This window comes from Sceloporus occidentalis, unplaced genomic scaffold, assembly GCF_023333645.1.
Source record: "Sceloporus occidentalis isolate IW3139 unplaced genomic scaffold, rSceOcc1.0.p SCAF_5, whole genome shotgun sequence".
In the NCBI taxonomy this organism is placed as follows: domain Eukaryota; kingdom Metazoa; phylum Chordata; class Lepidosauria; order Squamata; family Phrynosomatidae; genus Sceloporus; species Sceloporus occidentalis.
The window spans coordinates 82,673,025-82,697,247 of record NW_028316985.1 but is presented as its reverse complement, the minus strand read 5'-3'; the positions used below and the strand labels follow the sequence as shown (position 1 = coordinate 82,697,247).

Sequence of the window (24,223 nt, the reverse complement as noted above, 5' to 3'; positions counted from 1 at the left end):
GCCCTCTAATGTGGATCTGGTTGGTTGTATGTACTCACCACATCAGCACAACATATGTTGCTTGGTTAGGTATGTCAGGTCTTTAAGAAAATTCAATCAAGAGACAACACCAAAGTTGTGAGCATTTCTTGTGGTGGCATAGTGATTTTAAAAAGAAGATTGTATATTTAGTGCAGTAATCTTTGGCGCGTTACATGCGTAACACGCCTTTGTCTCCACCTGCCATATTTTAAGCCAAAGAAGCAACCTCCCCCCCACCTTTGTCCAAGAGGATTTGCTTCCAAATTAGTATGCATAGGATTGTATGCCAACCCTCTCCCAATGGTACTGAGATCCTGTAGCATAGTAGTTTATTTTAATGTTAAAGGGTTTTTCAAATGTTTGTAAACAAAAACTTTTTGTCTGAGATTAAACTACTCTGTCCTATGATTATTTGTTTCTTGTTGCTGTTTTAGGCCATATCCCTTTGTCCTGTTCTATTCTAAATTCCATGGGCTAGAAATGTGTGTGGATGCAAGAACGTTTGGAAATGAAGCTCGGTTTATCAGACGATCCTGTACACCCAATGCTGAGGTAGGCTCTTAATAATAATAATTTTTTAAAAAATGTTTGCTAATAAAACTTGCTGATTAAACTGCATAAATAAATAGGGAGCAACAAATTTCAAAAGAAAATCCACCTGTCCTTTATAAATTATAGACAATTTATTGATTGTGGAGATCATGAGAAACTGTCATATTTGAAGAAATGGATGTTCCACAACATTATGCTGATGTTTAATCTGTGTCCAGGACAAGAGGCTACTGTCAAGATAGAATATGGAGAAATGGAATGGTTTCCAGGCTGCATTTTACCATCCTACCTGTTTAACTTGTACACTGAACATATCATATGTAAAGAGGAAGGAGGTGTGAAAATTAGAAGAACACCAACAGTTTAAGATATACAGATGACACAATACTACTAGCAGAAAATAGCAAAGACTTAGAACAATTGCTGAAGAAAGTAATGAAAGAAACCACAAAATTCTTGAACATTAAGAAAACAGAAATGATGACCACAGCTGATCCACATAACTTTAAAACAGATGATGAAGATATTGAAAAAGTTCAAGATTGTTTATAACTTGTCTCAGTCATTAATCAGAATTGAGCCTGCTGTCAAGAAATCAGAAGAAGACTTACATGATTGAATACTAAAGTTAGGATTGTCCATGCCATCATATTTCCAGTTTCTGTGTAAAAGCTGGAAACTGAAGAATGGATAGGAGGAAAATCAACTCTTTTGAAATATGCTGGAGAAGTATTGTAACGATAGTGTGGACTGCTAGAAAAAGACAAATAAATGTGTATTAGAGTAAACCAAGCCTGAACTATGCCTAGAAGCCAGTGCGGCTAAACTGAGACTGGTGTACTTTGAACATATCATGAGAAGATATGATCCACTAGAAAAGAGAATAATGCTTCTCAAGCTGGAATATAGTAGGAAAAGAAGAAGATCCCATTACAGGTGGATAGACTCAAGCAAGCAAGCCACAGCCCTGAGTGTGTAGGACTTGAGCAGTTGTTAATAACAAAATGTCTTGGAGGTCTCTCTCTTTAAAATAAAGCAAATTTTTATTCCCAAATATTCTTTTGACTTTGAAACTTAGGTCACTCATTCTCATGAATCATAAAATACATGAATTTTTTTTAAATTATAATCTTTATTGAAATTATTTACAACATAAAAAGGGCAATACCAAAGCATTCCAAATTCTATATTCCAATATTTCTTAACCCTCACCTCCCCCACCCCACCCCCTCACTTTCTATTTCACTTACTGCTTATTTATTAGCTATAAAATCTCTATTTCTCAAAAATCTATCATCCTTACTTCCTTATCTCATCATCTTTCATTCTGTTTTGCTTAAATCCTAAGTTTATACAATAATTGACTCTATATCAATAATTCTAACACAGCAACGGTATCACATATCTAACATGATTTCCCTTCTCTCCTTATTACCTTATTTAACCTTTCCCTTTTGAAACAATTCTCTTATTCTCAACCAAATTAAATTATCTTCTCGCGTTTCATCTTTTAATTTCAAAGTTATGGTATCCATTTCTATGATTTCTAGACACTTTCCTAACCAATCCTCCACTTTCGGTACTTCCTTGTTTCTCCAGATTTTGGCAATTGTTATTCTGGCAGCGGTGATTAAATATAATAATGGTTTCAGTTTCGATCTTAAATCCTTATTTTCTACTATGTTTAAAAGACAGAGCTCCGGAACCAGAGGGAATTCCAATTGTATAATTATTTCAATTTTCTTGTGTACTTCTCTCCAGAATTTTTTTATCGGAGGACAGCTCCACCACATGTGAAAAAAACTTCCCGTAGTTCGTTCACATTTCCAACATTTTCCTTTATCATTTTTATATATTTTCGCTAATCTATTCGGTGTCATATACAATCTGTGCATTATTTTGTAAAAATTTTCTTTTAGATCCATACACAATGTAAATTTTAAATCCCGTCCCCAAGCTCTTTTCCACGCCTCGTACTGTATGTTCTTCCCTATGTTCTGTGCCCATACAATCATACAATGCTTAATTTGTTCTTGTTCCAATTCAAGCCTCAAAATTAGATTATAGAAATTTGTTATTTTTTTCTTATCCTTATCCATCCATATTACATCCAATTCTGTTTTCTTTAACGTTATACCAACATTTTTTCTGTCTGCTTTATATTTTTCCGTTAATTGATAATATAGGTACCAATCTATTTTAATTCCCTCTTTTAGCATTTCTTCCCTAGATTTCATTGTAATTTTTTCCCTCTATTATCTTTACATAATCTTTATATTTTAGCCAATCTCTTCCCTCAATTCTGCCCTTCTTTAATATTGCTTCATGAGGAGAAGCCCACTCTGGTAACTTTGTATAATATTTTTCCTTGTATTTTATCCATACTTTATATAATGCTTTCCTTACAATATGCTCTTTGAATTCCTTGTTTAGTTCAACTTTATTCCACCACATGTAGGCGTGCCACCCATATCTTAGATTAAATCCCTCTAAATCTAATAATTGCTCATCCTTTAATTCCACCCATTTTGTTATCCATTCCAAGCAACATGCATAAAAATATAATTTCAAATTTGGCATCCCTAATCCTCCTCTTTCTTTGCTGTCCGTTAATATTGTCCAATTGATTCTGGGTTTCCTTCTCACCCACACAAATCTTTTTAGATCCCTATCCCATGTAGTGAAGATCCCCTCATTATGAATTATTGGTAAATTTTGAAATAAAAATAGGATTTTTGGTAAAACACTCATTTTTATTAGAGCAATTCTTCCTAATAATGATAATTGTAATTTATTCCATTTTTCCAAATTGTTTTTTATATCCTGCCAACTCTTTTTGTAACTATTATCAAACAGATCACTATTTTTCTTTGTTATATAAATCCCTAAGTATTTAACTTTTTGTTGAAATTTTGGTACATCTTGTGGGAGGAGAGAGATACTACAGAACCACTTAATCTATAAATTCCGTTGTATGTAAGAAGTGTAATTGTGTTTTGGTTACTGATATGAGAATGGAAATGAAGGGGACATGTAAATTGGTCTTCATTTGCTGTTAAGAGTTCCATCAGAAACTGGTTGAACAAGCCAATGTAAAACAATATTATTTTGGCTAGTTGGCTGAAATTTAGTAGGATGTCTTGAGCCCTAAGCAACAGAAATGACAGGTTGAAATAAAGACAAACTACCTCTTCAGTCTTTTTCAAATACCCAAGACTGTCTATAAATTGTAGGTTGACATTGTTGTTCTTGTTCTTGTTGGTGTTGTGTGCCTTATGATTTAGGGTGACCCTAAGGCAAACCTGTCATTGGGTTTTTTTGGAGCTGAGAGTTTGTGACTGGCTCAAAGTTACCCAGTGGGTTTTTATTGCCGAGCAGGGAATCAAACAAATATTAATCTTGGTCTCCAGTGTCTTAGTTCAACACTCTAGCCACTACATCACACTGGCTGTCATAGGTGGATTATACCCATTTTATAAATTGCTGTAACAGTTATTATTTCAGTCATCTATCCTGCACAAGGGCTTTTTCTAGACAAGTAATAGCTGGATAAAGTGTTTGTGGAGGACAAATCTGTTTTTAAATTTCTTTTTAGATATACATAGTCATATTCAAATATGTTGTGTATCTTCTTTTAGGTTAGGCATGCCATTGAAGATGGAACCATTCATCTTTATATCTACTCCATCCAAAACATTCCAAAAGGAACAGAAATAACTATTGCATTCGATTTTGATTATGGAAATTGGTAAGTAATATTGCACCTCATGATTAAGTTACATTCATATAATATGATTAAGAATAACAATAATTGTTACCACTATAAGAAAGTGAACTTGAAATCATTTTTCACAAGAGTTACAGAGAATCTGTTACTCTGTCATATGTGGCTTTAGAATTGCAATATTTGGAAGCTGCATGTAGCAGTAAAGAATATGACACTAAGAAGTGAACAGACCAAGGTCCAAAGAACTACTTCTGTACATCATATTGTTCTTTTTCCCCCCTTTTCTTTGAACATCAGACTTGAATGTTATCGAATTGATGTCGATACAGCCAGTTGCAAAACTGGCTAGCACTGAAGCTTAGCTGCTGTTTGGTAACACAAATGAAAGGCCACCCAGGCATATGGAATGAATTACAGAATCTTCCTTGATTCTGGCCCACATTTGTTTATATTTGTGGCAAATTGGAAATCATATTTGATATTCAGTTAACTCTTTAAAACATCTCTTTTGTAACTGGAGATTACTTTAAAATGCATCCCCCTTTAGAAATAATCCAGGTTGACACCACATTAATTGCTATGGCTCAATGCTGTGGATTTCTGGGATTTGTAGTTTTGTGAGATATTTAGCCTTCTGTGTCAGCCAAAACAAACTACAAATCCCAGACTTCCATAACATTGAGCCATGGCAATTAAAGTGCTGTCAACCTGGATTATTTCTGCAGTGCGGATGCAGCCTGAGTCTACAGTCCATCAGAACACTGGGGAGTTTAATTCACAGTAAACATACATAGGATCACCAATTAAGATTATTATGTATGGTGTTTATAAATCGTATAATCGTGGTTTTTTTTTTCCAATTTAACCCTTTCTTTTTTTAAAGCAAATACAAGGTGGACTGTGCCTGTCTCAAAGAAAATCCTGAATGCCCAGTCCTTAGGCGGGTTTCTGAGCCTACGGAAAACATAAATACAGGATATGAAACTAGAAGAAAAAAGGGCAAAAAAGAGAGGGATGCTTCAAAAGAGAAGGAAACTCAAAACCAGAATATCACTTTGGATTGTGACGGAGCAGCCACCAAAACAAAATTTCCAGACAACAGGCAGCGGAAGCTTTCTCCACTTAGATTGTCAATCTCAAATAATCAGGTATTACAGTGCTTTCTAGCGTAAATTAAACACTTTACTTTGAATCTCTGCACATGTGGAGTTCCTACACAGGTAGTGTTCTTGTTTGCTCCATTATGGAGTGCAGCTCCATGGGCACATGAGCTTTGTTTGCATTTTGAAGCTCCTGAACCTACAGTCTGCCTGGGAATGGTTGAGGGTGTATGGTATGACGTTGTGCTGGCACTTTACCTATCCTTATCACATTACATCAATATGCATCAGAATATTTGCTCTGAATATTTTTGCAGATCACTGATGTAAGAACATCATACTGTGCCTCAAGATCCCAGGATCATCCTGTAGGGGCTTATTGCTAATCACAAAATTTGCCACATGCCTTATGTCAATGGAAGATAAGAATGTATTAATGTAAATTGTTTAAGTATACATTATTTCAAAATGCCACTTTTTTGTGAAGTTTTTTTCTTCTTCTTAATCTGGCAGTGGCAGTTGTTTAAGAAGATTTTAGATGTATGATCATGTTGCGTAACTTTGGTAAGGGAGTCATTCTTTAGTAAAAATTTGTAAAGCGTTAGGATAATGGTAAGATACCAAGTTATTACATCACCTTGCTCACTGGAAATAACAGTTAATGTTGATCTTCAGTAAAGGAGCTAGCGCCTTTTCCAGCTTGGTTCCATGTTCAGTGTTTTAAGACCTGAAGACCAGTGAAAATAAAGACTAAAGAGGGATGGGAATTTGGGATAGAGGAACTTGTATTTGCAAATCAGTCAGCATTAATATTTCATAGTTCCGATAAGGACTTCCTTACAAGGACAGTAGGTAAAAAAGTAACATTGTTAGAAACAATTGAGATTTTAAAGTTCTGCCCTGATTTTTATGAACTTTATTTGATAGAATTCAGAGATATAGTTCTGTTATTCTGGAAAATCAGTATGCAAAGAGATCTTGTAGCACCTTAGAGATGAATTGAAAGACAGACACTGGTATCCTGAGCTTTCATAGATGTTTACTTCCTCGAATGCATGGAAAGCTCTTGCTGTCAGCTTCTTTTTTCAGTTAGTCTCAGAAGTGCTACAAGATCCCTTTGCATACTGTTTTTTATATCTGAGAAAAATAGAAAAGGGCCTGCCAAAAGTAAAATAGGAAATTAAGAAGATAATGGCTAAGTTTGAATGCAGCAGTGAGCAGAATTCCAACTAACCATGAATGGTGGTGCAGTCAGCCTATTCGCTCCTCTAACAGCAGCTCAGTTAACTAGGAATGGAAATCTTTGCATGTTATTTGAACTGGAACTCTTGGTTTGCATATGAGGAGTATTCCTGGATTAATGTTTCCCACATCATTAAGCTTTTCATTCCTGGCGGGTTTAGCTACACACACTGATGAAAGGAGCCCAGTGGGAACAAAGCAGCACACAGCTTATTCCTAATAAATCAGGATTCTCTAGAATCCTGGTTTAGTTTTGCATGCAAATACAGTCTGTATGGTGCATGATGAGCATGTGAATTTGAAACATGCATTATTTTTAACTTTTAATTGCCTTGGAGGAAATGCATCTGAATAGCAAAAATAATTTGCTTTTCCAGTGGTCTCCAAGGCATAGCATGCAATTCCTACAGACACTGTCTGCAGAGACACATATTCAGATTGCTCTACTTTGGGGGAAGGACATTTCAGCCCATTGCATACAAGTGTCCTTCTGCTACTTTTCTAAGACTAGGTGGGCTTATATATTCCCTCAAATATGTTTTAAAAACAGTTGGGGGAACTGTATACATGCTGGCATAAACTGCCATGTAGGTATGACATTGCCACAGCCCTAGAGTTATGTCCATTGACTTTTGCAAAACTTGTTATATTAGTGATTAAATACTCCAAATAAAACTGGGAGGTAAAAGAGATGGGAGAGTTTGGATCCAGTGTTTCTCATTTGGTTAAAACCATATCATAACTCAGAGTGCAATGAAAATGTGTTTTGATAGTGGTAATATTTTGCTTTCCATTTTTTCTAACTCTACATTCTAACTTTCTAAAACTGGTTGCAGGCCAGAATCCAGGGGTATACTTCCGCTGGATCCTGTTGCTTCCACCACAGGCAGTGGCTCCTCTCTAGCAGCCCTCTGTATAGACTAAAAACATGCTTTAGAAGGTTGGAAAATCATCTGAAGCACACATGATCTGACATCCTTCTGGCAATAGCTAAGGGATAGGGTTGCCAGATGGAAAACTGGAGGGGCTCTATACCTTTATTGGCTGTGTAGAAAGGGGAATTTGAGCAGGTGTTGGTTGTTAGCCTGGCTGCCTACGAAGCAATACCTGCTGAAATTATTTCTTCTCCAGAGCCATTAAAGATGCAGGGGTCTCACACATTTTCAGTCTAGTGGATGCAGTGGGAGGGGATGACATTTCCACTTCTGCTGGGTTGGATGATGAAGTATACCATTAAATGGGTTGGATGATGAAGTATACCATTAAATGTTAGTCACAGAATAGTAACAGAGATTTGTGTCCTAGACAATATTAACATGTTAAAAGTACCCTATATTTGTAACTGTGTGGAATACACTTCGGATATCTGGTACTTGTAAAAATTGTTTGTAGAGGTTCAAAAACTTGCTTATCAGGTAGGATTATCTCAAGTCCTGTCCGTGTGTGTGTGTGTAGTAATATATAGCTAAAATTATTTTATTAGTTGTGCCAGTGACAAAATACTAGTCATTTTTAATTGACAGTTTTATACACAGAACTGTGGCTGAATTCGTACACATACACACACACATACACTTAGTTTTCTTAATGAAGTGGCAAATGCATTCTTAAACATTACTTGATTCCTAGTTTAGCTGAACTCTTATGAATATTTTTATCTTCTAGATGGTAAAAGAAGCCTTAATTAAGTAAAGTATCTTCTGTATTTAGAAACAAACTTCCTAAAATGAAATAATGTAGTTTTGGATCATAGTTTCTTTCTATCTTTTTCCTTTTCTTTTTTGTTAATAGCTGAACATTTAATCCACTAAGCAGTCATCATGAATTTGTTAGCTTGCATATATTCAGATAGCATTAAACCTCATGCAACTATTTATGTATTTGGAGTAGGAGAAATATTTTAGTCAGTTGATACTCATTTTTTGTGTAAGAAAGTGTAGATTTTGCATGTTGGCTAATTAGCTGGCTACTCTTGTAGTGATGCAAAACTTCTTACAGAGCAATCCTGTGCCTGTCTACTGAGAAGTAAGTCATATTGAATTCAGTGGGACTTACTCCCAGGTAAGTGTATAGGATTGCTGCCCTAGTATTGTATTGCATTTAGAGTTCCCTAGGTTAAAGCAGCAGCAGCAATAGTTGTAGAGCTTCTGTAAAGCAGTCATTTCCATCTTTCAGGAGCCAGATTTTATTGATGATATAGAAGAAAAAACTCCTGTTAGCAATGAAGTAGAAATGGAATCAGAGGAGCAGATTGCAGAAAGGAAAAGGAAGATGGTAAGTTGGGAAGCTAGTAGCTGCTTAAAGCTGTCACTGAAGTTTAGTGACAGCTGCTCTTCCCATGCTAATTGTTGCTGCTTCTCTTAGGTATTTAGCATTTGAGCATATTTGAAATCTGCTCCTTGATACATGATAACCATGTCTCAAACTTGCCTATGTGAATGAATTGGTGAATATGTTTCTATTTTTGGCTTGATTGCTAATTTCTGAAAAAGGTGTGTGTGCTCTTTCTTGGAAGTTTCCTTGCAAATTGTTTTCTTTTTCTATGTATTGTTGTAGTCCCTAGAAAACGCTTTCTATGTTTTCATACAGATGGTTGGGATTTATCTTCATTGGTCAAATATAAAGAGTCCAATACATTCCTGGTTGTTTATTCAAATGAAATAAATTTTAAAAAGGGTGGGAGCCAAAGGAAAATCTTCCTCTATAAGAAGGCAGAAATTATTGACAAAGAGTTTACAAATATCATGGCCTGTAATTACTAAAAGAAAAAGAGGCACACAAATATGCTTAATTTGCATATTTCTTTCTGAATCTTGCCTTATTTTTTTTTTAAAAAAAGAAGGATAAGACATTGCGCAGTAGCTTGAGTACAACAAAAGATGAACAGAAACAGTGCACATATGGGAGGTCCACAAATGTGGAGGATCCTGAAGTAAAAGGATAATACAGAAGGGACTGAGTAGTAGACGTTTGAAGAAGATTGTTATAAGCCTCCCTATTGAATATAAAGTAATTTTCTGTAGGTGCTTGATATCTTGCTTGATCTGCTAAATCATCAAATCCAGTCTCTTCCTTCCATGAAATATGACAGGTAGGAATTATGTTAAATTCTTCCTAATTTTGAACTGCAACTTCTTACCCTTAGTATGGGTTACGAACAGATCTTAGTGCTTATGCTTTCCACTTTTCTCTGCCTGAATTCCCTTTCTAGGAAGTTCCATTTGTTCTTGATAATTACGATGACTGCCATAACTAATCCATCTACCCAATATTGCATCTTTTCTTGTCTCAGCTACACTTCTGCCTTGGAGCTTTGAATTTAATGAAGATCCAACACCCAGTCTTTCCATCCAGACTTTATGTGCTGGTCTCACAGAATTTGACTCTTGTCGTCCTATAATAAGCATATGCCAAATCTTACTATTTCTTCCATTTTCAGTTACTCCACAATCCCATTTCTCCTTGGGGCTACATAAGATGCTGTGCCCTGCATGAAGGGCATTCCCAAAGAGTCCTTCAGCTGACCTGAAGCAATTGTGTTCTGTTTCCTGAAACATTTCAATATTTTCAAAATGTAAATTACTGTGGATACCTTGGCAGAAAATAGAGAAAAATGTTAATGTCCCTTTTCTGCACTACATCTGAAGCTGAAGTCTATTTTATGTAGTATTTCTACTAGATGATGGTAATTGTGTCCATGCTGGGTTTCTTTTCTCTAGTATCCTATTTCTGTCTTTTCAGAAAAGTAATGAAATTCACTGCTTTAGTACTGTAATCATGTTCTACTGCTTCTTCACTCTTTACAGTTGCTTTAAATGTTTTTTGTATTAATTTCAAACTTTTATTATTAAGCATTTATAGCTTAACATGCAAATGTATGCCTTTCCTTGTGTCCTTTCTGGCTTTCATTCTGTGAAAGTCCTCCCTGTGCCTCAAAAAAAGAAGCTGCCCTGATGAATTGTCAGGAACATTTCCTCTTTTTCTCAAGTCCTTTTTTCAAAACTATATGGCATTGTTTTAAACAAAGCCTTTTATGGCTTTGCATCTCCTTTATTTCCAGACTTGTATTATTCTCATCTTTATTCCTCATGTGTCATTGCCTCTAACACAAACTGAAGTCCCCAGGGGCTGGGTGGGGAGATTATTGTTTGTAAAGGAATCTTTGTTTTGTAATGCAGAATTCCAAAAGTCAAATGTGTGAAGCTGCCTGAGATGAAACTTAGAAACAAATTGTATATGTTTTAGGGGTTGGGAGATAGCTAATTTAGAGGGATTATTTCAGGCCACACAAGAGCCTGAAATTTGTTCAGTTAATCTATGGCCCATTACAGACGGGCTCTTGAGGCACCCCCATCACGTGCTAGGGGTTGGCCGGGGACCTAGCGTCCACACCGGCCTCACCCCTAGCACGTGACGGGGGCGTAATAATGGCGGCGCCCTATACACACAGGCACCGCCATTATTACGTTGCGGACGCATAGCGTCCACACGTTGCGTGGCGCTTATGACATCGCGAGTGCGCCATTGGCGCCTCACGGCGTCATAACCGCGCCGCGGGAAGAAGCACCATTTTGGGGCTTCTTTTTTGCTCCGTGCGGGAGCCATGTGGTTTGGCTGCTGCGGCTCCCTCGCGGAGCAACCAGCAGCGCCATCAGACCGCCGCTTTTAGGCGGTATGTAACGCGCCATAGCCATCACTGGTAGCTATATTATTTATCTTTTTTCATTTCATAATTATCCTTACTGGGGACTAATATGTAACTCTTCTTAGCTGTACTTTGTTTGTTCATTTATTGGCATATGGTAAATTGATATCTATGTGCATTTGACATATTTGCAAATAGTTGTCAAACATTACTATAATTTTATATGTCTAACATTAAATCAGACACCACCACCCATTTATTAGTTTGAAAATTGGTTTATTCATAAGGAGAGCCAGCAAGGATGGATGGAGCATTTTTTATTGACATTGTTTTAACTGTGTTGTGTTGTGTTTTTAACTGTTAGTTTGAATACTAGTACAGTGTGCCTGTGTCATATGCAGGTGCACCTTACGCGACTTCCAGCATACAGTGCCGTGCCACCAAAAAAGCAATGGCGCGTGTGCCACCATGGGCACGAGCCCCATTATCTTTAATGAGGCTCAAGCATATGCAGAAATTCCCTTACACAGGGGTTGGTGATGGTCCGGAACGGATCCCCTGCGTAAGGGAAGGTACCACTGTACTATTTAATTCTTTTTTAACTTTTGTAATTAATGTTTTTGTTGTATCCCTTTTTAAATTATTGTAAGCCACCTTGAATCTCATTTTGGGAGAAAGGTGGGATATAAATCCAATCAATAAATAATGAGGTGAAAGCAGGTGAACTTTTTGAACAAGTGCTTCCTCCACCAATATGCTTGGCTTCTTCCCAATAAAAGGCTTTCCCTTTTCATTCATTAGGAGGCCATCACAGAGGCACAGTTGACTGGCAATGGAGGAAGCAATCGGTCCATTGTCAGTTCACCTGTGGTGAATGTGTAAAAAGGAGCTTCCCTCCTCCTGTTCCAACAAAGTTTCAGTGGGCTAGTGGTGATGTCGTGAAAGTGTTAAGTGCCACCCTTTGCACTACCACCACCCCAGCTAAACAAACAGAGCTTCTGGTACCAGGGCACAGCTCCACCCCAACCCAAATGGCTACTGAATGGCTGCTGGGGGAAGTAGGAGACCTCATGCTGCCAATATGCTCCTCCCAGTGTAACTATACTGGCAAAACTTTATATTCTACCATTGCCAAAGAGGAGCCGAACCATGTTTTGCTTCATGCCTTCACCAGCAACATGCTATCCTTCTGTGCTAGTATGCAGGGAACAAAACTGTGTCCTGCTTTCTAGCCAAGCAGTCTGGTGCCAGTTCACAGAGATTAATCCTTCCACCATTGGCCTGTATTTCTGCGCTGATGTACAGAAGGCAAAGTCCTCTGTTATCTCATTTTCTACCCAAACACTCCTGATTTGCTGCTTCTGAAAATAAACTGGTAATGAAGAAATTACACTTTCACTGCACGGAAGATAAAAAAAATTGTGTACTTTGCATACAAAGTTTTAAGAGCAGGCTGTTGTTTCCAAGGAAGTGAGCACATCTGCATTTCAGAGCCAGCATTTTAAAAAAAATCAGTTGCTGTTTGTATTAATTTAGAGAGCAGAAATTCATTTATAAAAGGGCTGAATCCTGATATGTATGCATTAATAATAAGAGTAGTATGCATATATTGAAGAGCAGAGATTCCAAGAAAGATAACCTCTTTTCAGTGGAGGATCACTACCTAAATTCAAACACCACCCCAAGCCTGCCTGGTACTAAATGAAATTACAAGAAGGGGACTTTGTCTTACCCTGCCTCTTTCTTTGGCAACTCATGTTGAAACAATGCTTGAAGGATGCTTTAGTCTATGCGTAATCTCTCTTACTCTTTACATTTTATGTTCCTGCTGTGCTTCACATCCTTTCCTTTCACTCAGGTTAGGAAACCCTTTCCCTGCATACTTTCCCCCTGCCTCTTGCTCACCACCTCCTATAGAGTCTTCAGAGATAGGGGTAATGAGACTTCCAGAGATTCCACCTGGTCTCTCCTTCTCCCTCAGATAATAGCTGAAATGTTCAGATCCTACATAGGTCTATTGTGGGAAGGCAGGAATTTTGTTATCTAGAAGCAGCAGTAAAAAATTGACTAGGAAAAAAGAGGAGAGAAAGGGGGAAAGTACCAGCTCTGTAACAATAGTTGGAGATGGAATCTCCAGCTTCCTCCCATCTAAAAGTCTTCAGTTTGCTTTTCTAAAGAGCTTGATAGATTTGGTGAGTCTGAAGGCAGGAAAGAATGACCAACAAAATAAGCTGCCCATATATCCACAGTTGCTGTGAGGTCAGAGGGATGGTGTCACAATCCTGTTAGTCAATAGGAGAGTGATTTCTCTCTCTGGCCAGGATTAGAGTTTTCAGGCAACTTCTAAACATACACTTTCATGGAAAGTGTAATTGCTAAAGTGATTATTTTTTTTCCTGTAGTTATTAACTGAGCAAAATGCTGACGGCACACTTAACTGTAAAATGTAGAAGAAATTCCTATTTGTTCTATAGACATTAAAGGTCTGTCCTGCTCTGCCAAACATGTAAGAGTTTTGCATTTTCAGTTGCCTCAGTCTTCTTGGCACTTCTTTTAAAGAATCTTTTATAATTTGGTTGTATTATAGGCCTAATATTCTTTTGGACTGGTAGTGTGATGTCTGCTAGCAGAAGAATGTCATGTTTCAGAAGAGAGTTGGTATTATATAACCTAAGACATCTTGTCAGTGATTTAGTATATTGCCTTTTGTAAAAGTCTTGTCTTCCACATTAACGGTTTACACTCATCTAGTATTCCAGTAATTCCTTTTCTGAAGGAAACCTACTGATGCTAAGGGGGGGTATGTATGGTGGAAGTAGCATGTATTCCCTGTGTTGCTGAAGGATTTCAAGGTGGTCCTTAGCACTATAAACTACTCAGGTAGTGTTGACGCTAGATTAATTTGAGGTCATCAGCCAGTGTAGTAAAGGACAAATCCATGTTGCAGCCTTTGGAAAACGTCTGACCGCACATTCTTCCACACCACACACTAAAACTGGAAAAAAATATTTTTCCTCTAGGGCCAGGAGTAGAAGTTTTTACTTTATATAGAGAGCTACGTTCATTGATCCTGATGTGTATGAGTGCAGCTTCAGGGGCTTATGGATCTTCACGCCTTTTATGGACAGAAAATTGAAAATAGTGTTATCACAGATAGTGGCATCAAAAGTCTGAATTGTGTTTTACATTACATGTAATGCATTTATTATCTGGGAGGAAAGAGGATAATGAAGTAGAAAGAATAGATAACAGTTTTGCAGAGAAATGATGGAGAAGAATTATTATTATCCTTTACCCTTGGAAAAGCTTTCTTTGTGGCCTGGCTATAGAATAGAGGAAAATAAACTCTGCAATGTACCATTCTGTTATTTCATCCTATATCCTCTCTCGCTTATGGTTTAGGAAGGGCTGGCTTGGGCATTTCTTCTCCTTCCAGCTGTAGCTTTTGCCTGTTGCCTGGCTCAGCTGGCTGATTGGGCAGAGAATGGTTTGTGCTCAGGAAAAAAAGGACTAAAATGTGCTTGAAAAATAGTGGTTAATAAACATCGAAGGGGATAGAGAAATACAACTCTTACCAACTAGCTAGGACAAAGTAAGAATGATGTTAAAAGATTTCTGATTCTTGGCTACAGAATAGAGGAAAATAAACTCTGTAATGTGCCATTCTGTTATTTCATCCTATATCCTCTCTCTCTTAAGGTTTAGGAAGGGCTGGCTTGGGCATTTCTTCTCCTTTCAGCTGTAGCTTTTGCCTGTTGCCTGGCTCAGCTGGCTGGTTGGGCCGAGAGTGGATTGTGCTCAGGAAAAAAAGGACTAAAATGTGCTTGAAAAATACTGTAGTGGTTAATAAACATCAAAGGGGATAGAGGAACACGACTCTTACCAACTGGATAGGACAAAGTAAGAATGATGTTAAAAGATTTCTGAGTGCTTGCTTGCTCTTGTAGCAAGAAATCAAACCTGTCTGTTGGAAATGTTAACATCTTTGACCAGGTACAAATTGCACAGTACAGGAAGGAGATGTTTGGTTTCCTCTATTTAAAAAACAAACAAAAAAAATACTTGAAATGTTTTTGCTAAAATAAGCTCAGACTGTTAAAGCTTTGTTCAGAACACATAGATTGGAACCCAGTGGTGGCGCATGGGGCTAACAGACTGGAGAGCAAGCGGTCGTAGCCTGGATTGTAAGACCACATAGATCCTGATCCTGGTCTCTTCATTTTATGGGAATTTTATTTAATTCTTTCGTAGCATAAAGTCATCTGTTCCTGAAAGATATATGCCTTAGTATCTTTTCATATGAAGTTGATAATTTACTTTCATTCCCTTCCCTATGTTATAAAAAATATTCAGGGGTAGTCATGTGGCCTTTGCAAGCAAAATACAACAAAATTTGAAATGCATGAGCAGTGATACATTTTGGTATAATATAACATACATTATACAAGCTTTTGCAACTTCACTAGCTTCTTCATCAGGCAGCAATGCTAAAAATCATACAGGTGAAAAATGATGACACTGTTAGAATCAAAGGCCTACATTCTGTCTGAGATGTTGTCAGTTAAGATGGCATTGAAATCCTTTAGTACTATCTTAACTGACAGCATTTCAGACAGAAGAATGTAGGCCTGTGACTCTAACATCATCACCACATTTTTCTTGCATGATTTTTAACATCTTTGCCTGATGCTTTGAAAGCTTGCATAATATATTTTATGCTTTGGAGTTGACCCAAAAATGGTATCGCTGCTTGTGCATTTTGTTGTATTTCCCTTCATTCTTTTCTCTTCATGAAAGAGTAATAATGTAGGCTGGAAAGTCATGAGCACTGGATAAAAATGCAGGAACTAGTGAGTTATTGGTGGTATATGAATAGCATATTGAAGCCCTTTCTATCTTAAATGATGGTATCATCCTTTAATTAATTGTGTTTATTCTTTGTAACAACTATTTGCATGTTTTGCTGTATCACATGATACTTACATGGTGAGTGAGATGATAAGCTTTTCACGAATAAAACTGGGAGTTACCAGTTTGAATAGGACTTTCATGTGCTGGTGATATGTGAAGTTGCCTGGCAGGATTGATTAAATCTATTCGCTATGCCCTAAGAACCCCATCCCTGCACATCAACACAGGCACTCTATTCAGACTATTGGCACTGAGCACAGTCTGACTGCACTTAATCTGCAAAATCACATTAATAATCTAAAATTATAAACATGTATTCATAAAATAGTATATTTTTAAAAGCTATTGTTCCCTTTTCAACATGTTTCAAAACTCTTTTTCCAATTATGAAAACAACTGTACTTATGGAAAATCAAATATGATGCAATAAAAATAACATATTTTTTTTCATTTGGAAATGTACAGAAATGTTCTCTGAATACTTTTTTAAATAGAATAGCTGTAAAAAATGTAAAGTTAAATGAACTGTTTTGAGTTTTAGTCCTTAGTTAATGTTGCCACTTCAGTGTAAGGCATTGACTATAAACTATGTTAAGATATGGTAGATATACTAATTGATACCTGTTGCATTTTTTTCTTGGCAGGTGCATGCATAATCTATTTTCTTTTGTTGCGCATTCAAAACACAGTGCAATTCCTGAGTGTCCAACATTAATGTATGATGACCACACTGATTTTGTAATGTATTTTGCTGAATTTGACTCTTACAGGAATATACTGTATATTGATATCTCTTTAGCATTTTTAAATCATTTTCTCTTGAGGATATGGAGTGTTTTAAAATTAATATTATTAAATTCTTCAGACCAGAGAAGAACGGAAAATGGAAGCCATCCTTCAAGCATTTGCCCGGCTAGAAAAAAGAGAAAAAAGAAGAGAGCAGGCTTTGGAAAGAATCAGTACCGCTAAAACTGAAATTAAATCAGAATGCAAGGATGCACAGATCATCAATGATACTGAATTTGTTCAGGTAGCTGCATAAAATTTTACTACATTTAAGATGGCTTAAAGAATTAATTTCCAAAACTTCATGTTGTTAGTTTCATTGACTTTGTTAATATGACAGCATTAGCAATAGCAGTTTCATACCGCCTAAGCAGTCTCTAAACGGTTTACAACTGTAAGTTAATTACCCCCAACAAGCTGGGTACTCATTTTAGCTACCTTGAAAAGATGCAAGCTTGGATCAAGCTTGAGCCCTGGCTGTTATTGAACTCGCAACCTTATGGTTTGTGTGTGAGTGGCTGCAGTACAGGCATTTAACCACTGCACCATCAGGGCTAGTTTAATAAGTAGGGTCCAGTGACAATTCAGTTTCCTGAAGTTTAATATAGACCCAAAGGAATAGACCTTTGTGACTCCTTATGGAAATCACTTCTTCTAAAACTGTTCCATATTCTTTCCATATTACCAAAATAAGAGAGACTGTCATTAATAACTGATGTTACCTCATCTATTGTTAAAAATTGACATTGCTGGATGTAATTATTATCGACAGGAATACAAACTTGTTCAGAATTATGCAATTTTATCATTAAATCACATAACCACAACATGGTTGCTAAACACTATTTGTTTCATCACTTCTTAATATTGGCAAGCTTCTTTGCAATATAGAGCAAATAAAACAAGCAAAACTTTAAAAACAAACCAAAATATCGTTTTTGGGGGGGTTTTCGGGCTATGTGGCCATGTTCTAGCAGTTCTAACTCTGCTAGAACATGGCCACATAGCCCGAAAAACCCACAAAAAACTATGGATGCCAGCCATTAAAACCTTCCAAACCAAAAGATCATTTTAAAAAGCACAAGTAACTAAAAATCAGAAAAATAAAATTTTAAAAAATCAGAAAAGCCAAACCACTTATAAAAGGCAAAGGCTCTACAAAACTAATTTGGCTAACCAGCATGGTGTAGTGGTTTTAGCATTCGACAATGACTCTGGAGACCAGGTTTCAGATCCTGGCTCAGACATGAGGACCCATTGGGTGACCTTAGGCAAGTCACACTCAGCCTCTGAGGATGGCAATGGCAAACACCCTCTGACGAAACTTGCCAAGAAAACCTCATGATAGCTTTACCTTAGGGTTGCCATAAGTTGGAAACAACTTGAAGGTGTAGAACAACAACAAACAAAATGTCAAAGGGATGGAGCCAAACTCTCATTCTGGAGGAGGATGTTCCACAGGCAGGATGCCCCTACATGTCTTATATACTTACCAACCTAACCTCTTGGAATAGAAACTAGGCTTCTGCTATGGATCTCAAATTCCAGGCATAGAAGGAGAAGATCTTTTAGATATGCTAACCCCAAGTGGGTAAAGGCAAAGCAGGAGAAGTAACACTAACAAAGGCAGATGCACATCCATACCATAAAATAGAAAAAAAATATCTTAAATATTTATTCATTTTTCTCCTAATTTGAAAATCATATTCATAAAGCATGTGTTTAATCTGATCTGAATTTGCTACATCTTTATATTTTACTAGGAACCAGCAAAAGAGGAAACTGCCACCAAGCCAACCCCTGCCAAAGTCAATAGGACAAAACAGAGAAAAAGTTTCTCTCGAAGTAGAACTCATATTGGCCAGCAGCGGAGACGGCACAGAACTGTTAGCATGTGTTCAGATATTCAACCATCATCTCCTGATGTGGAAGTTAGCTCACAGCACAATGAGCCTGAAAATGTTGCACTTTCAGCTGAGCCTGAAACGGAGACAACTGTTGCTGAAATAGTTCCTGAACCAGAAGCCCCAGCACTTAATAAATGCCCTACTAAATATCCTAAAACAAAAAAGGTATATGTGTTTCTAAACTCAAACTTGTATTTCTTGTTACTGCATTGAAGCAGGGTAGCGGTGCAGAGGTGTCTGTGCTCTCACTCATACTTAAAATGCTTTCTCAGGACTGCCAGATAAGTCCCCTCTCATTTGCTGTTTGTCTTGGAACCCACACCTTCTCCTCAACTCTCTTATGTAACCATCCTTGAGCAGTTCTTCACGTTGACCTATTTAAAATGGCTTTTCTTGTAATTATAACCTTAAGCTGGGGCCCTGTCAGTCTGGGAATATATTTTGAAAATTGGCAAGAACATGGTCAGTTTTATATCAGATCCATTCTCAAGAAGAGACTCCCTTTTCATTTCTTTTCACCAACTTGAGTATCGCCTAATCTTCTGGGTGTCTCATGGGAAGAGCACATTGATGCATACTGTAAAAATTCCCTTTGGGGAAGTCCAAATGCATCATCCAGCCCCATCGTTGAGGTGGTTGATGAGCTTCTTGGGTGCTTTTTTCCTACCCTTTGTCATTACAGCATTGACTGTCACATCTCTTGGTGCACCTGTTTCCCTCCTCTTCTGTGCTCTCCTTTTGCCTGGGTCTCTCTTCACAGTATGATGCAACTCTGTCAGAACTGGAGAAGAACCAGAGGAAAGTTTCTTTTGCTATTGCCCCTCCTGCCCCTCTGTTCCAAGTGCTCTCACCCTTCAGAAGGCACCTTTACGTTAAGTCCCAATGTCCTCTTCTTTGATATTGGGGAGGAGGAAGCACTGGGCATGCATATGGGCCTCCCATTCTCTGGGTGCTACAGAGGAGCAAACCACAATCACATGGATTATTCCCCTCACACAGCATCAGAGGCAGGATAAATGGAGGCAGATTTGCTCCTCTGTACATCAAAGAGTATGACTTCACAGTAAATGCCAGTACTTCATACCCTAAAATGTCCTTGGCTGTCCTTTGTTAAGTGCTATGTGGAAGGGAAGCAATGTATCAGAGTAGCAATATATTCTGGCATCGTAATTAAAATTCATATGATAAGTTCATAGAAACAAATCAAATAGTTATAGCATAACAAATTTGAAATTATCATTAATATAACTTAGCAGCACAGTAACATTAAAAGAAACATAGAAGCAAAAAATGGGCAATTATGTTGGCATACCACCAGAACCAAAACCAAAGAAGACAGACAGGTCTCCCACAGTGGTCTTAAGTCACACTTGCCCCCACTATATTGAGTGGGGAAACATGGAACAAGGCCTCATGATGGTGAATCGAGTTGAGGGTGGGAATTGGGTGGCTTTCCAGATGTTGGCCTACACATTCTACCAGACTTTGCATGATCGCCAGTGGCAAGGAACACTGGGGCTTGCACTCCAACAACATCTGGAGAGCTGCAGGAATCTTAGTCCTTACCTAAGGGCTTGGAGTGATTCATTGGAGGAAGGCATTCAAGCACCTTAGGCTGATAGAGATTTAAAAGTCAAAACTAGCTTTTTGAAGGTAAAGCATTAGAGCAATGTGCTTCCTTGCTGCTGAATTTTGGATGAAATTGAACATCTTACTCTGCCTTTTTCTCTTTTCTGTTTAGCACTTGGTAGATGAATGGTTGAGTGAGAAGAGTGAGAAGACTGGCAAACCTATAGATAGCCTTTCAGAAAGGCCTCTGCGTATAACGACAGATCCTGAGGTTTTGGCTACACAATTGAATTCTTTACCAGGTCTCATTTACAGCCCACATGTATATACTACCCCTAAGCACTATATTCGTTTTACATCACCGTTCCTATCAGAAAAACGGCGGAGAAAAGAACCTGTGGAAAACGTTGGCTCTTGTAAGAAGGTAATGTATCTTATTTTCTTCCACTGGAAATTGACACAAATAACGTATTGAGAATATTAATTTTACTGATTAGAAGAGAGATACTAATAAAGGAAGCTTTACACGGTAGCATTTCTGGCTCTTTTATTTTTCTAGGCCATTTTTGACACTTGTAAGAGATGGGAATCATGTGGCCCTCCAGATATTGTTGGACTGCAAGTTTCAGAAGCCCTGACCATCATAAACCTATGGTAAGGAATGCTGGGACTTGCAGTCTAACAACATCAGGAAGGCTTCATAATTCACACCCCCTGCTAAATGAGGTAAATAAATCAGACTTGGTATTGTAAAAGTGGTTTTAATTATTTAAAATACTATTTTGCAGCGATGGTTAAAGCAAGCGCTGGAAGAAGAAAACACAGTAGTCGTAGATAATTTTAATTCACCATGTCACGAAAGATCTAGAAGTCCTGCAATCAATGGTGAAAGCAGAAGCCCGCTATTATTGAATGACAGCTGTTCCTTACCAGGTAAAGGTCTTCTTTAGTCTGTGCTGCTGGCAGTCTTCTCTAACCCTGTTCTGACTTGCAGGAATTGTGGTTGGAGGTGGGAATCTGTCCAAACCATTGTATTCATGCCTGGATGTTTTAGGAATGTTTGTTTGTTTTGCATTTGCCTGAAAAACATAATTCTCCTTTGTTGTAGTATGGGATGTTTGGAAGTCTTGCATGGCATCCTACAATATTGGGACTGGGGTCTACACTTTCCTCACTCCAAGTATATTGTGAGTGACTGCAGATAAATAGCAGAGCACAGTTCTGAGTCATATTTTTTCTTCACAATCAGCAAGTGTTAACTTTGAAAGCAGATGCATTTGCTTCTATCTCACGCTAATTTTGATCTGTTTTTCATGCTTAGTTAATAATATGATTTAATAGTGGATTGAATTAAAGTCTTAAGGCATCAATAAATAAATAAAAAATTAAGAATGTTTTTGTCTTTCCTGTTTTAACACACAGACCTCACTACACCACTAAAAAAACGAAGATTATATCAGCTGTTGGATTCTGTCTATTCAGAAACATCTACACCTACTCCCTCTCCATATGCTACACCAACCCATGCTGATTTTTCTGCCTCAGATCCAATGTTGTTTGCTACTCCTCCTAGAATAAAAGCAGATGATGAAAACTGTAGAAATGGCTATAAGCCCATTTACTCTCCTGTTACTCCAGTAATTCCATGTGCACATGGAAATTCAATGCACTTTGAGGTGAGCCTTTTTTATGTATTATTCTCTTCTCAGTTCAGTCAGCATGCCATCAAGGCAAGTTTTTAAAATTTTATGGAAAATTTTATTTTAAAAAATTATTAAAACATGGGAAGATGGTGATAGTTATTACTTCTGGTAGCGTTTGAAAGTATTAGACAGCGGCAAGGAGAATAGAACTGCCAGTAGCTGCTGCTGGTGATAGTTATCCAAGATCAGTCTAGGATGAGCAGCAATACGTTTCGTAACATCAGTTTACAGGGGACATGGTTGAAGGGCTCTATTGCCCTTATCTCCTGCTTGTAGGTTTCCCTTGGGCACCTGGTTGACCAGTGTAAGAAAGAGACTGCTAAATATAGGTTCTTAAAGACTAATCTAGGAACGGTCATGGCCTAAAATAATAGAAAGTCTTATTTATGAATTTCTAATATTTTCAATGGAGACAATGGGGAAATTAAAATAGTTTAAAAAAAAAAGAAATCCATTCCTTTGATCAATCATTGATCAGAAAGGAGATTGTAGTCAATAAATCAGATGACTGGGACTGAGAAGGGAAGCTGTGAAAGAACTAGACAAGATTCTGAAGTGCAGAGATACGCAACTAAACACTAAAGTTAGGATTGCCCATACCATTGTATTTCTCATCACTGTGTATGGATGCAAAAGCTTGACATTGAGAAAAGCTGATAGAAAGAAAATCAACTTATTTGAGATGTGGTGCTGAATACCATATTGCAGATACTGTGGGCACCTAAAAAGACAAAGAAATGAGTCCATTACAGTTTAAGCCTGAACTCTCCCTAGATGCCAAGAAGACTAAATTGAGGCTGACATAACTTCAGCCACATCATGAGAAGGCATGACTCACTAGAAAAGACAATAAAGCTTGGAAAGGTAGATGGCAGGAGGAAGACTATATACTACATGGTTAAACTTAATCAAGGAGGACATGGCCCTGAGTCTGCAGAACCTTATCAGAGCTGTTGGGTTGGCGTAAGTTGAGGTCAACGTATGATTAAATTATAAACTCGACTTTGTTGAAAAAAACAGGGCTGGGAAGTAGGAGTAAGGATAAAGGAGTAAGAGGATTTTACAGGAGTAGGAATAGGTAAGAAAAATTATTTGTTACTCCTTATTCTTGTTTTTATATTGTACATGGAAATATCAAAAAAACATTTTGTGTATTGCACTGGGGAAGGGACTGGGAGCAAAGAGAGACACTTACACACACACACCATCCTTGCAAAGCAACCAGGGCTTTTCCCCAGGGCCGGGGAGTAGAAGTAGGTGTACAGGAGTGGAAGTAGGAGTAACATTAAGAAAAAAATATCTTACTCTGGAGTAGGACAAGGAATAACCCCCAAAATCACTACTACTTCCCAGCCCTGGAAAAAAACAGTATGGTTACAGAGCAGGGTCTTTCCACAGACACTCTTCCTATCCAGCCCATTGCAGATTAAAGGACTCTTGGAAATGGTTTATCGTATGGTACAGAAGGTTGTAGATGAAGTGGTGAACTAGTGGAAACTCAAACAACTACCCACTTATTTTAAAGTTAATAGAGGAACAGTTTAATGTTTCCAAGTTGTGAAACTTGTCTGGTTCTGCAGTTCAAGGCCCCACATTTCTTTTCAAGATAATTCAAGTCTAAAAGGATTGAAAATAGTGATCATATTTGCACATGTTGACAAACGATAGTATGGTTTGTTGAAATCTGGATTACTGTAATGTCCAAAGTCTTCTCTGCAAACCATGATTTGTTCAACAGCCATAAATTGCAGTCAGAATCCATGGTTTGTTGTTGGTTTAAAAATTATAACTTGTTTAAATTGTGGCTGACTGTATACTATGTCTGAACCCACAGCCATAGCTTCTCCCTTATTTGAATGCCACCTCACTTATTTGAATGTCCATGAAACAGGCACTGTGTCAAAAAGGGAAGGTGAGAAGCAACAAAAAATAGGGAGGGTAAGCCCAGGTTGCATGTACCTAATTCTTCAAATAGTAATCTGTGATGGGTTATATACCATGCAGCATGGTTTAGACCATAAAGCATGGTTAGCATAAATTGTGATTTTGCATTGATTTAT

The 24,223-nt window shown here is 37.6% G+C and overlaps 1 protein-coding gene across 5 annotated transcripts in view; it reads left to right on the top strand.

Moving 5' to 3' along the window:
- KMT2E (lysine methyltransferase 2E (inactive)) overlaps positions 1–24,223 on the top strand; it is an 81,584-nt gene that overhangs the window by 46,961 nt on the left and 10,400 nt on the right. For 4 of the 5 annotated variants that reach the window (XM_089524560.1, XM_089524559.1, XM_089524558.1 and 1 more), the window contains 9 exons: positions 456–573; positions 4,212–4,321; positions 5,184–5,448; positions 8,818–8,916; positions 17,064–17,228; positions 18,748–19,056; positions 20,633–20,884; positions 21,249–21,393; positions 21,883–22,136. In XM_089524560.1, coding sequence (XP_089380686.1) covers positions 456–573; positions 4,212–4,321; positions 5,184–5,448; positions 8,818–8,916; positions 17,064–17,228; positions 18,748–19,056; positions 20,633–20,884; positions 21,249–21,393; positions 21,883–22,136 — 1,717 coding nt within the window. The remainder of the gene's footprint in view (positions 1–455; positions 574–4,211; positions 4,322–5,183; positions 5,449–8,817; positions 8,917–17,063; positions 17,229–18,747; positions 19,057–20,632; positions 20,885–21,248; positions 21,394–21,882; positions 22,137–24,223) is intronic. The other variant, XM_089524561.1, reaches the window with a different exon arrangement.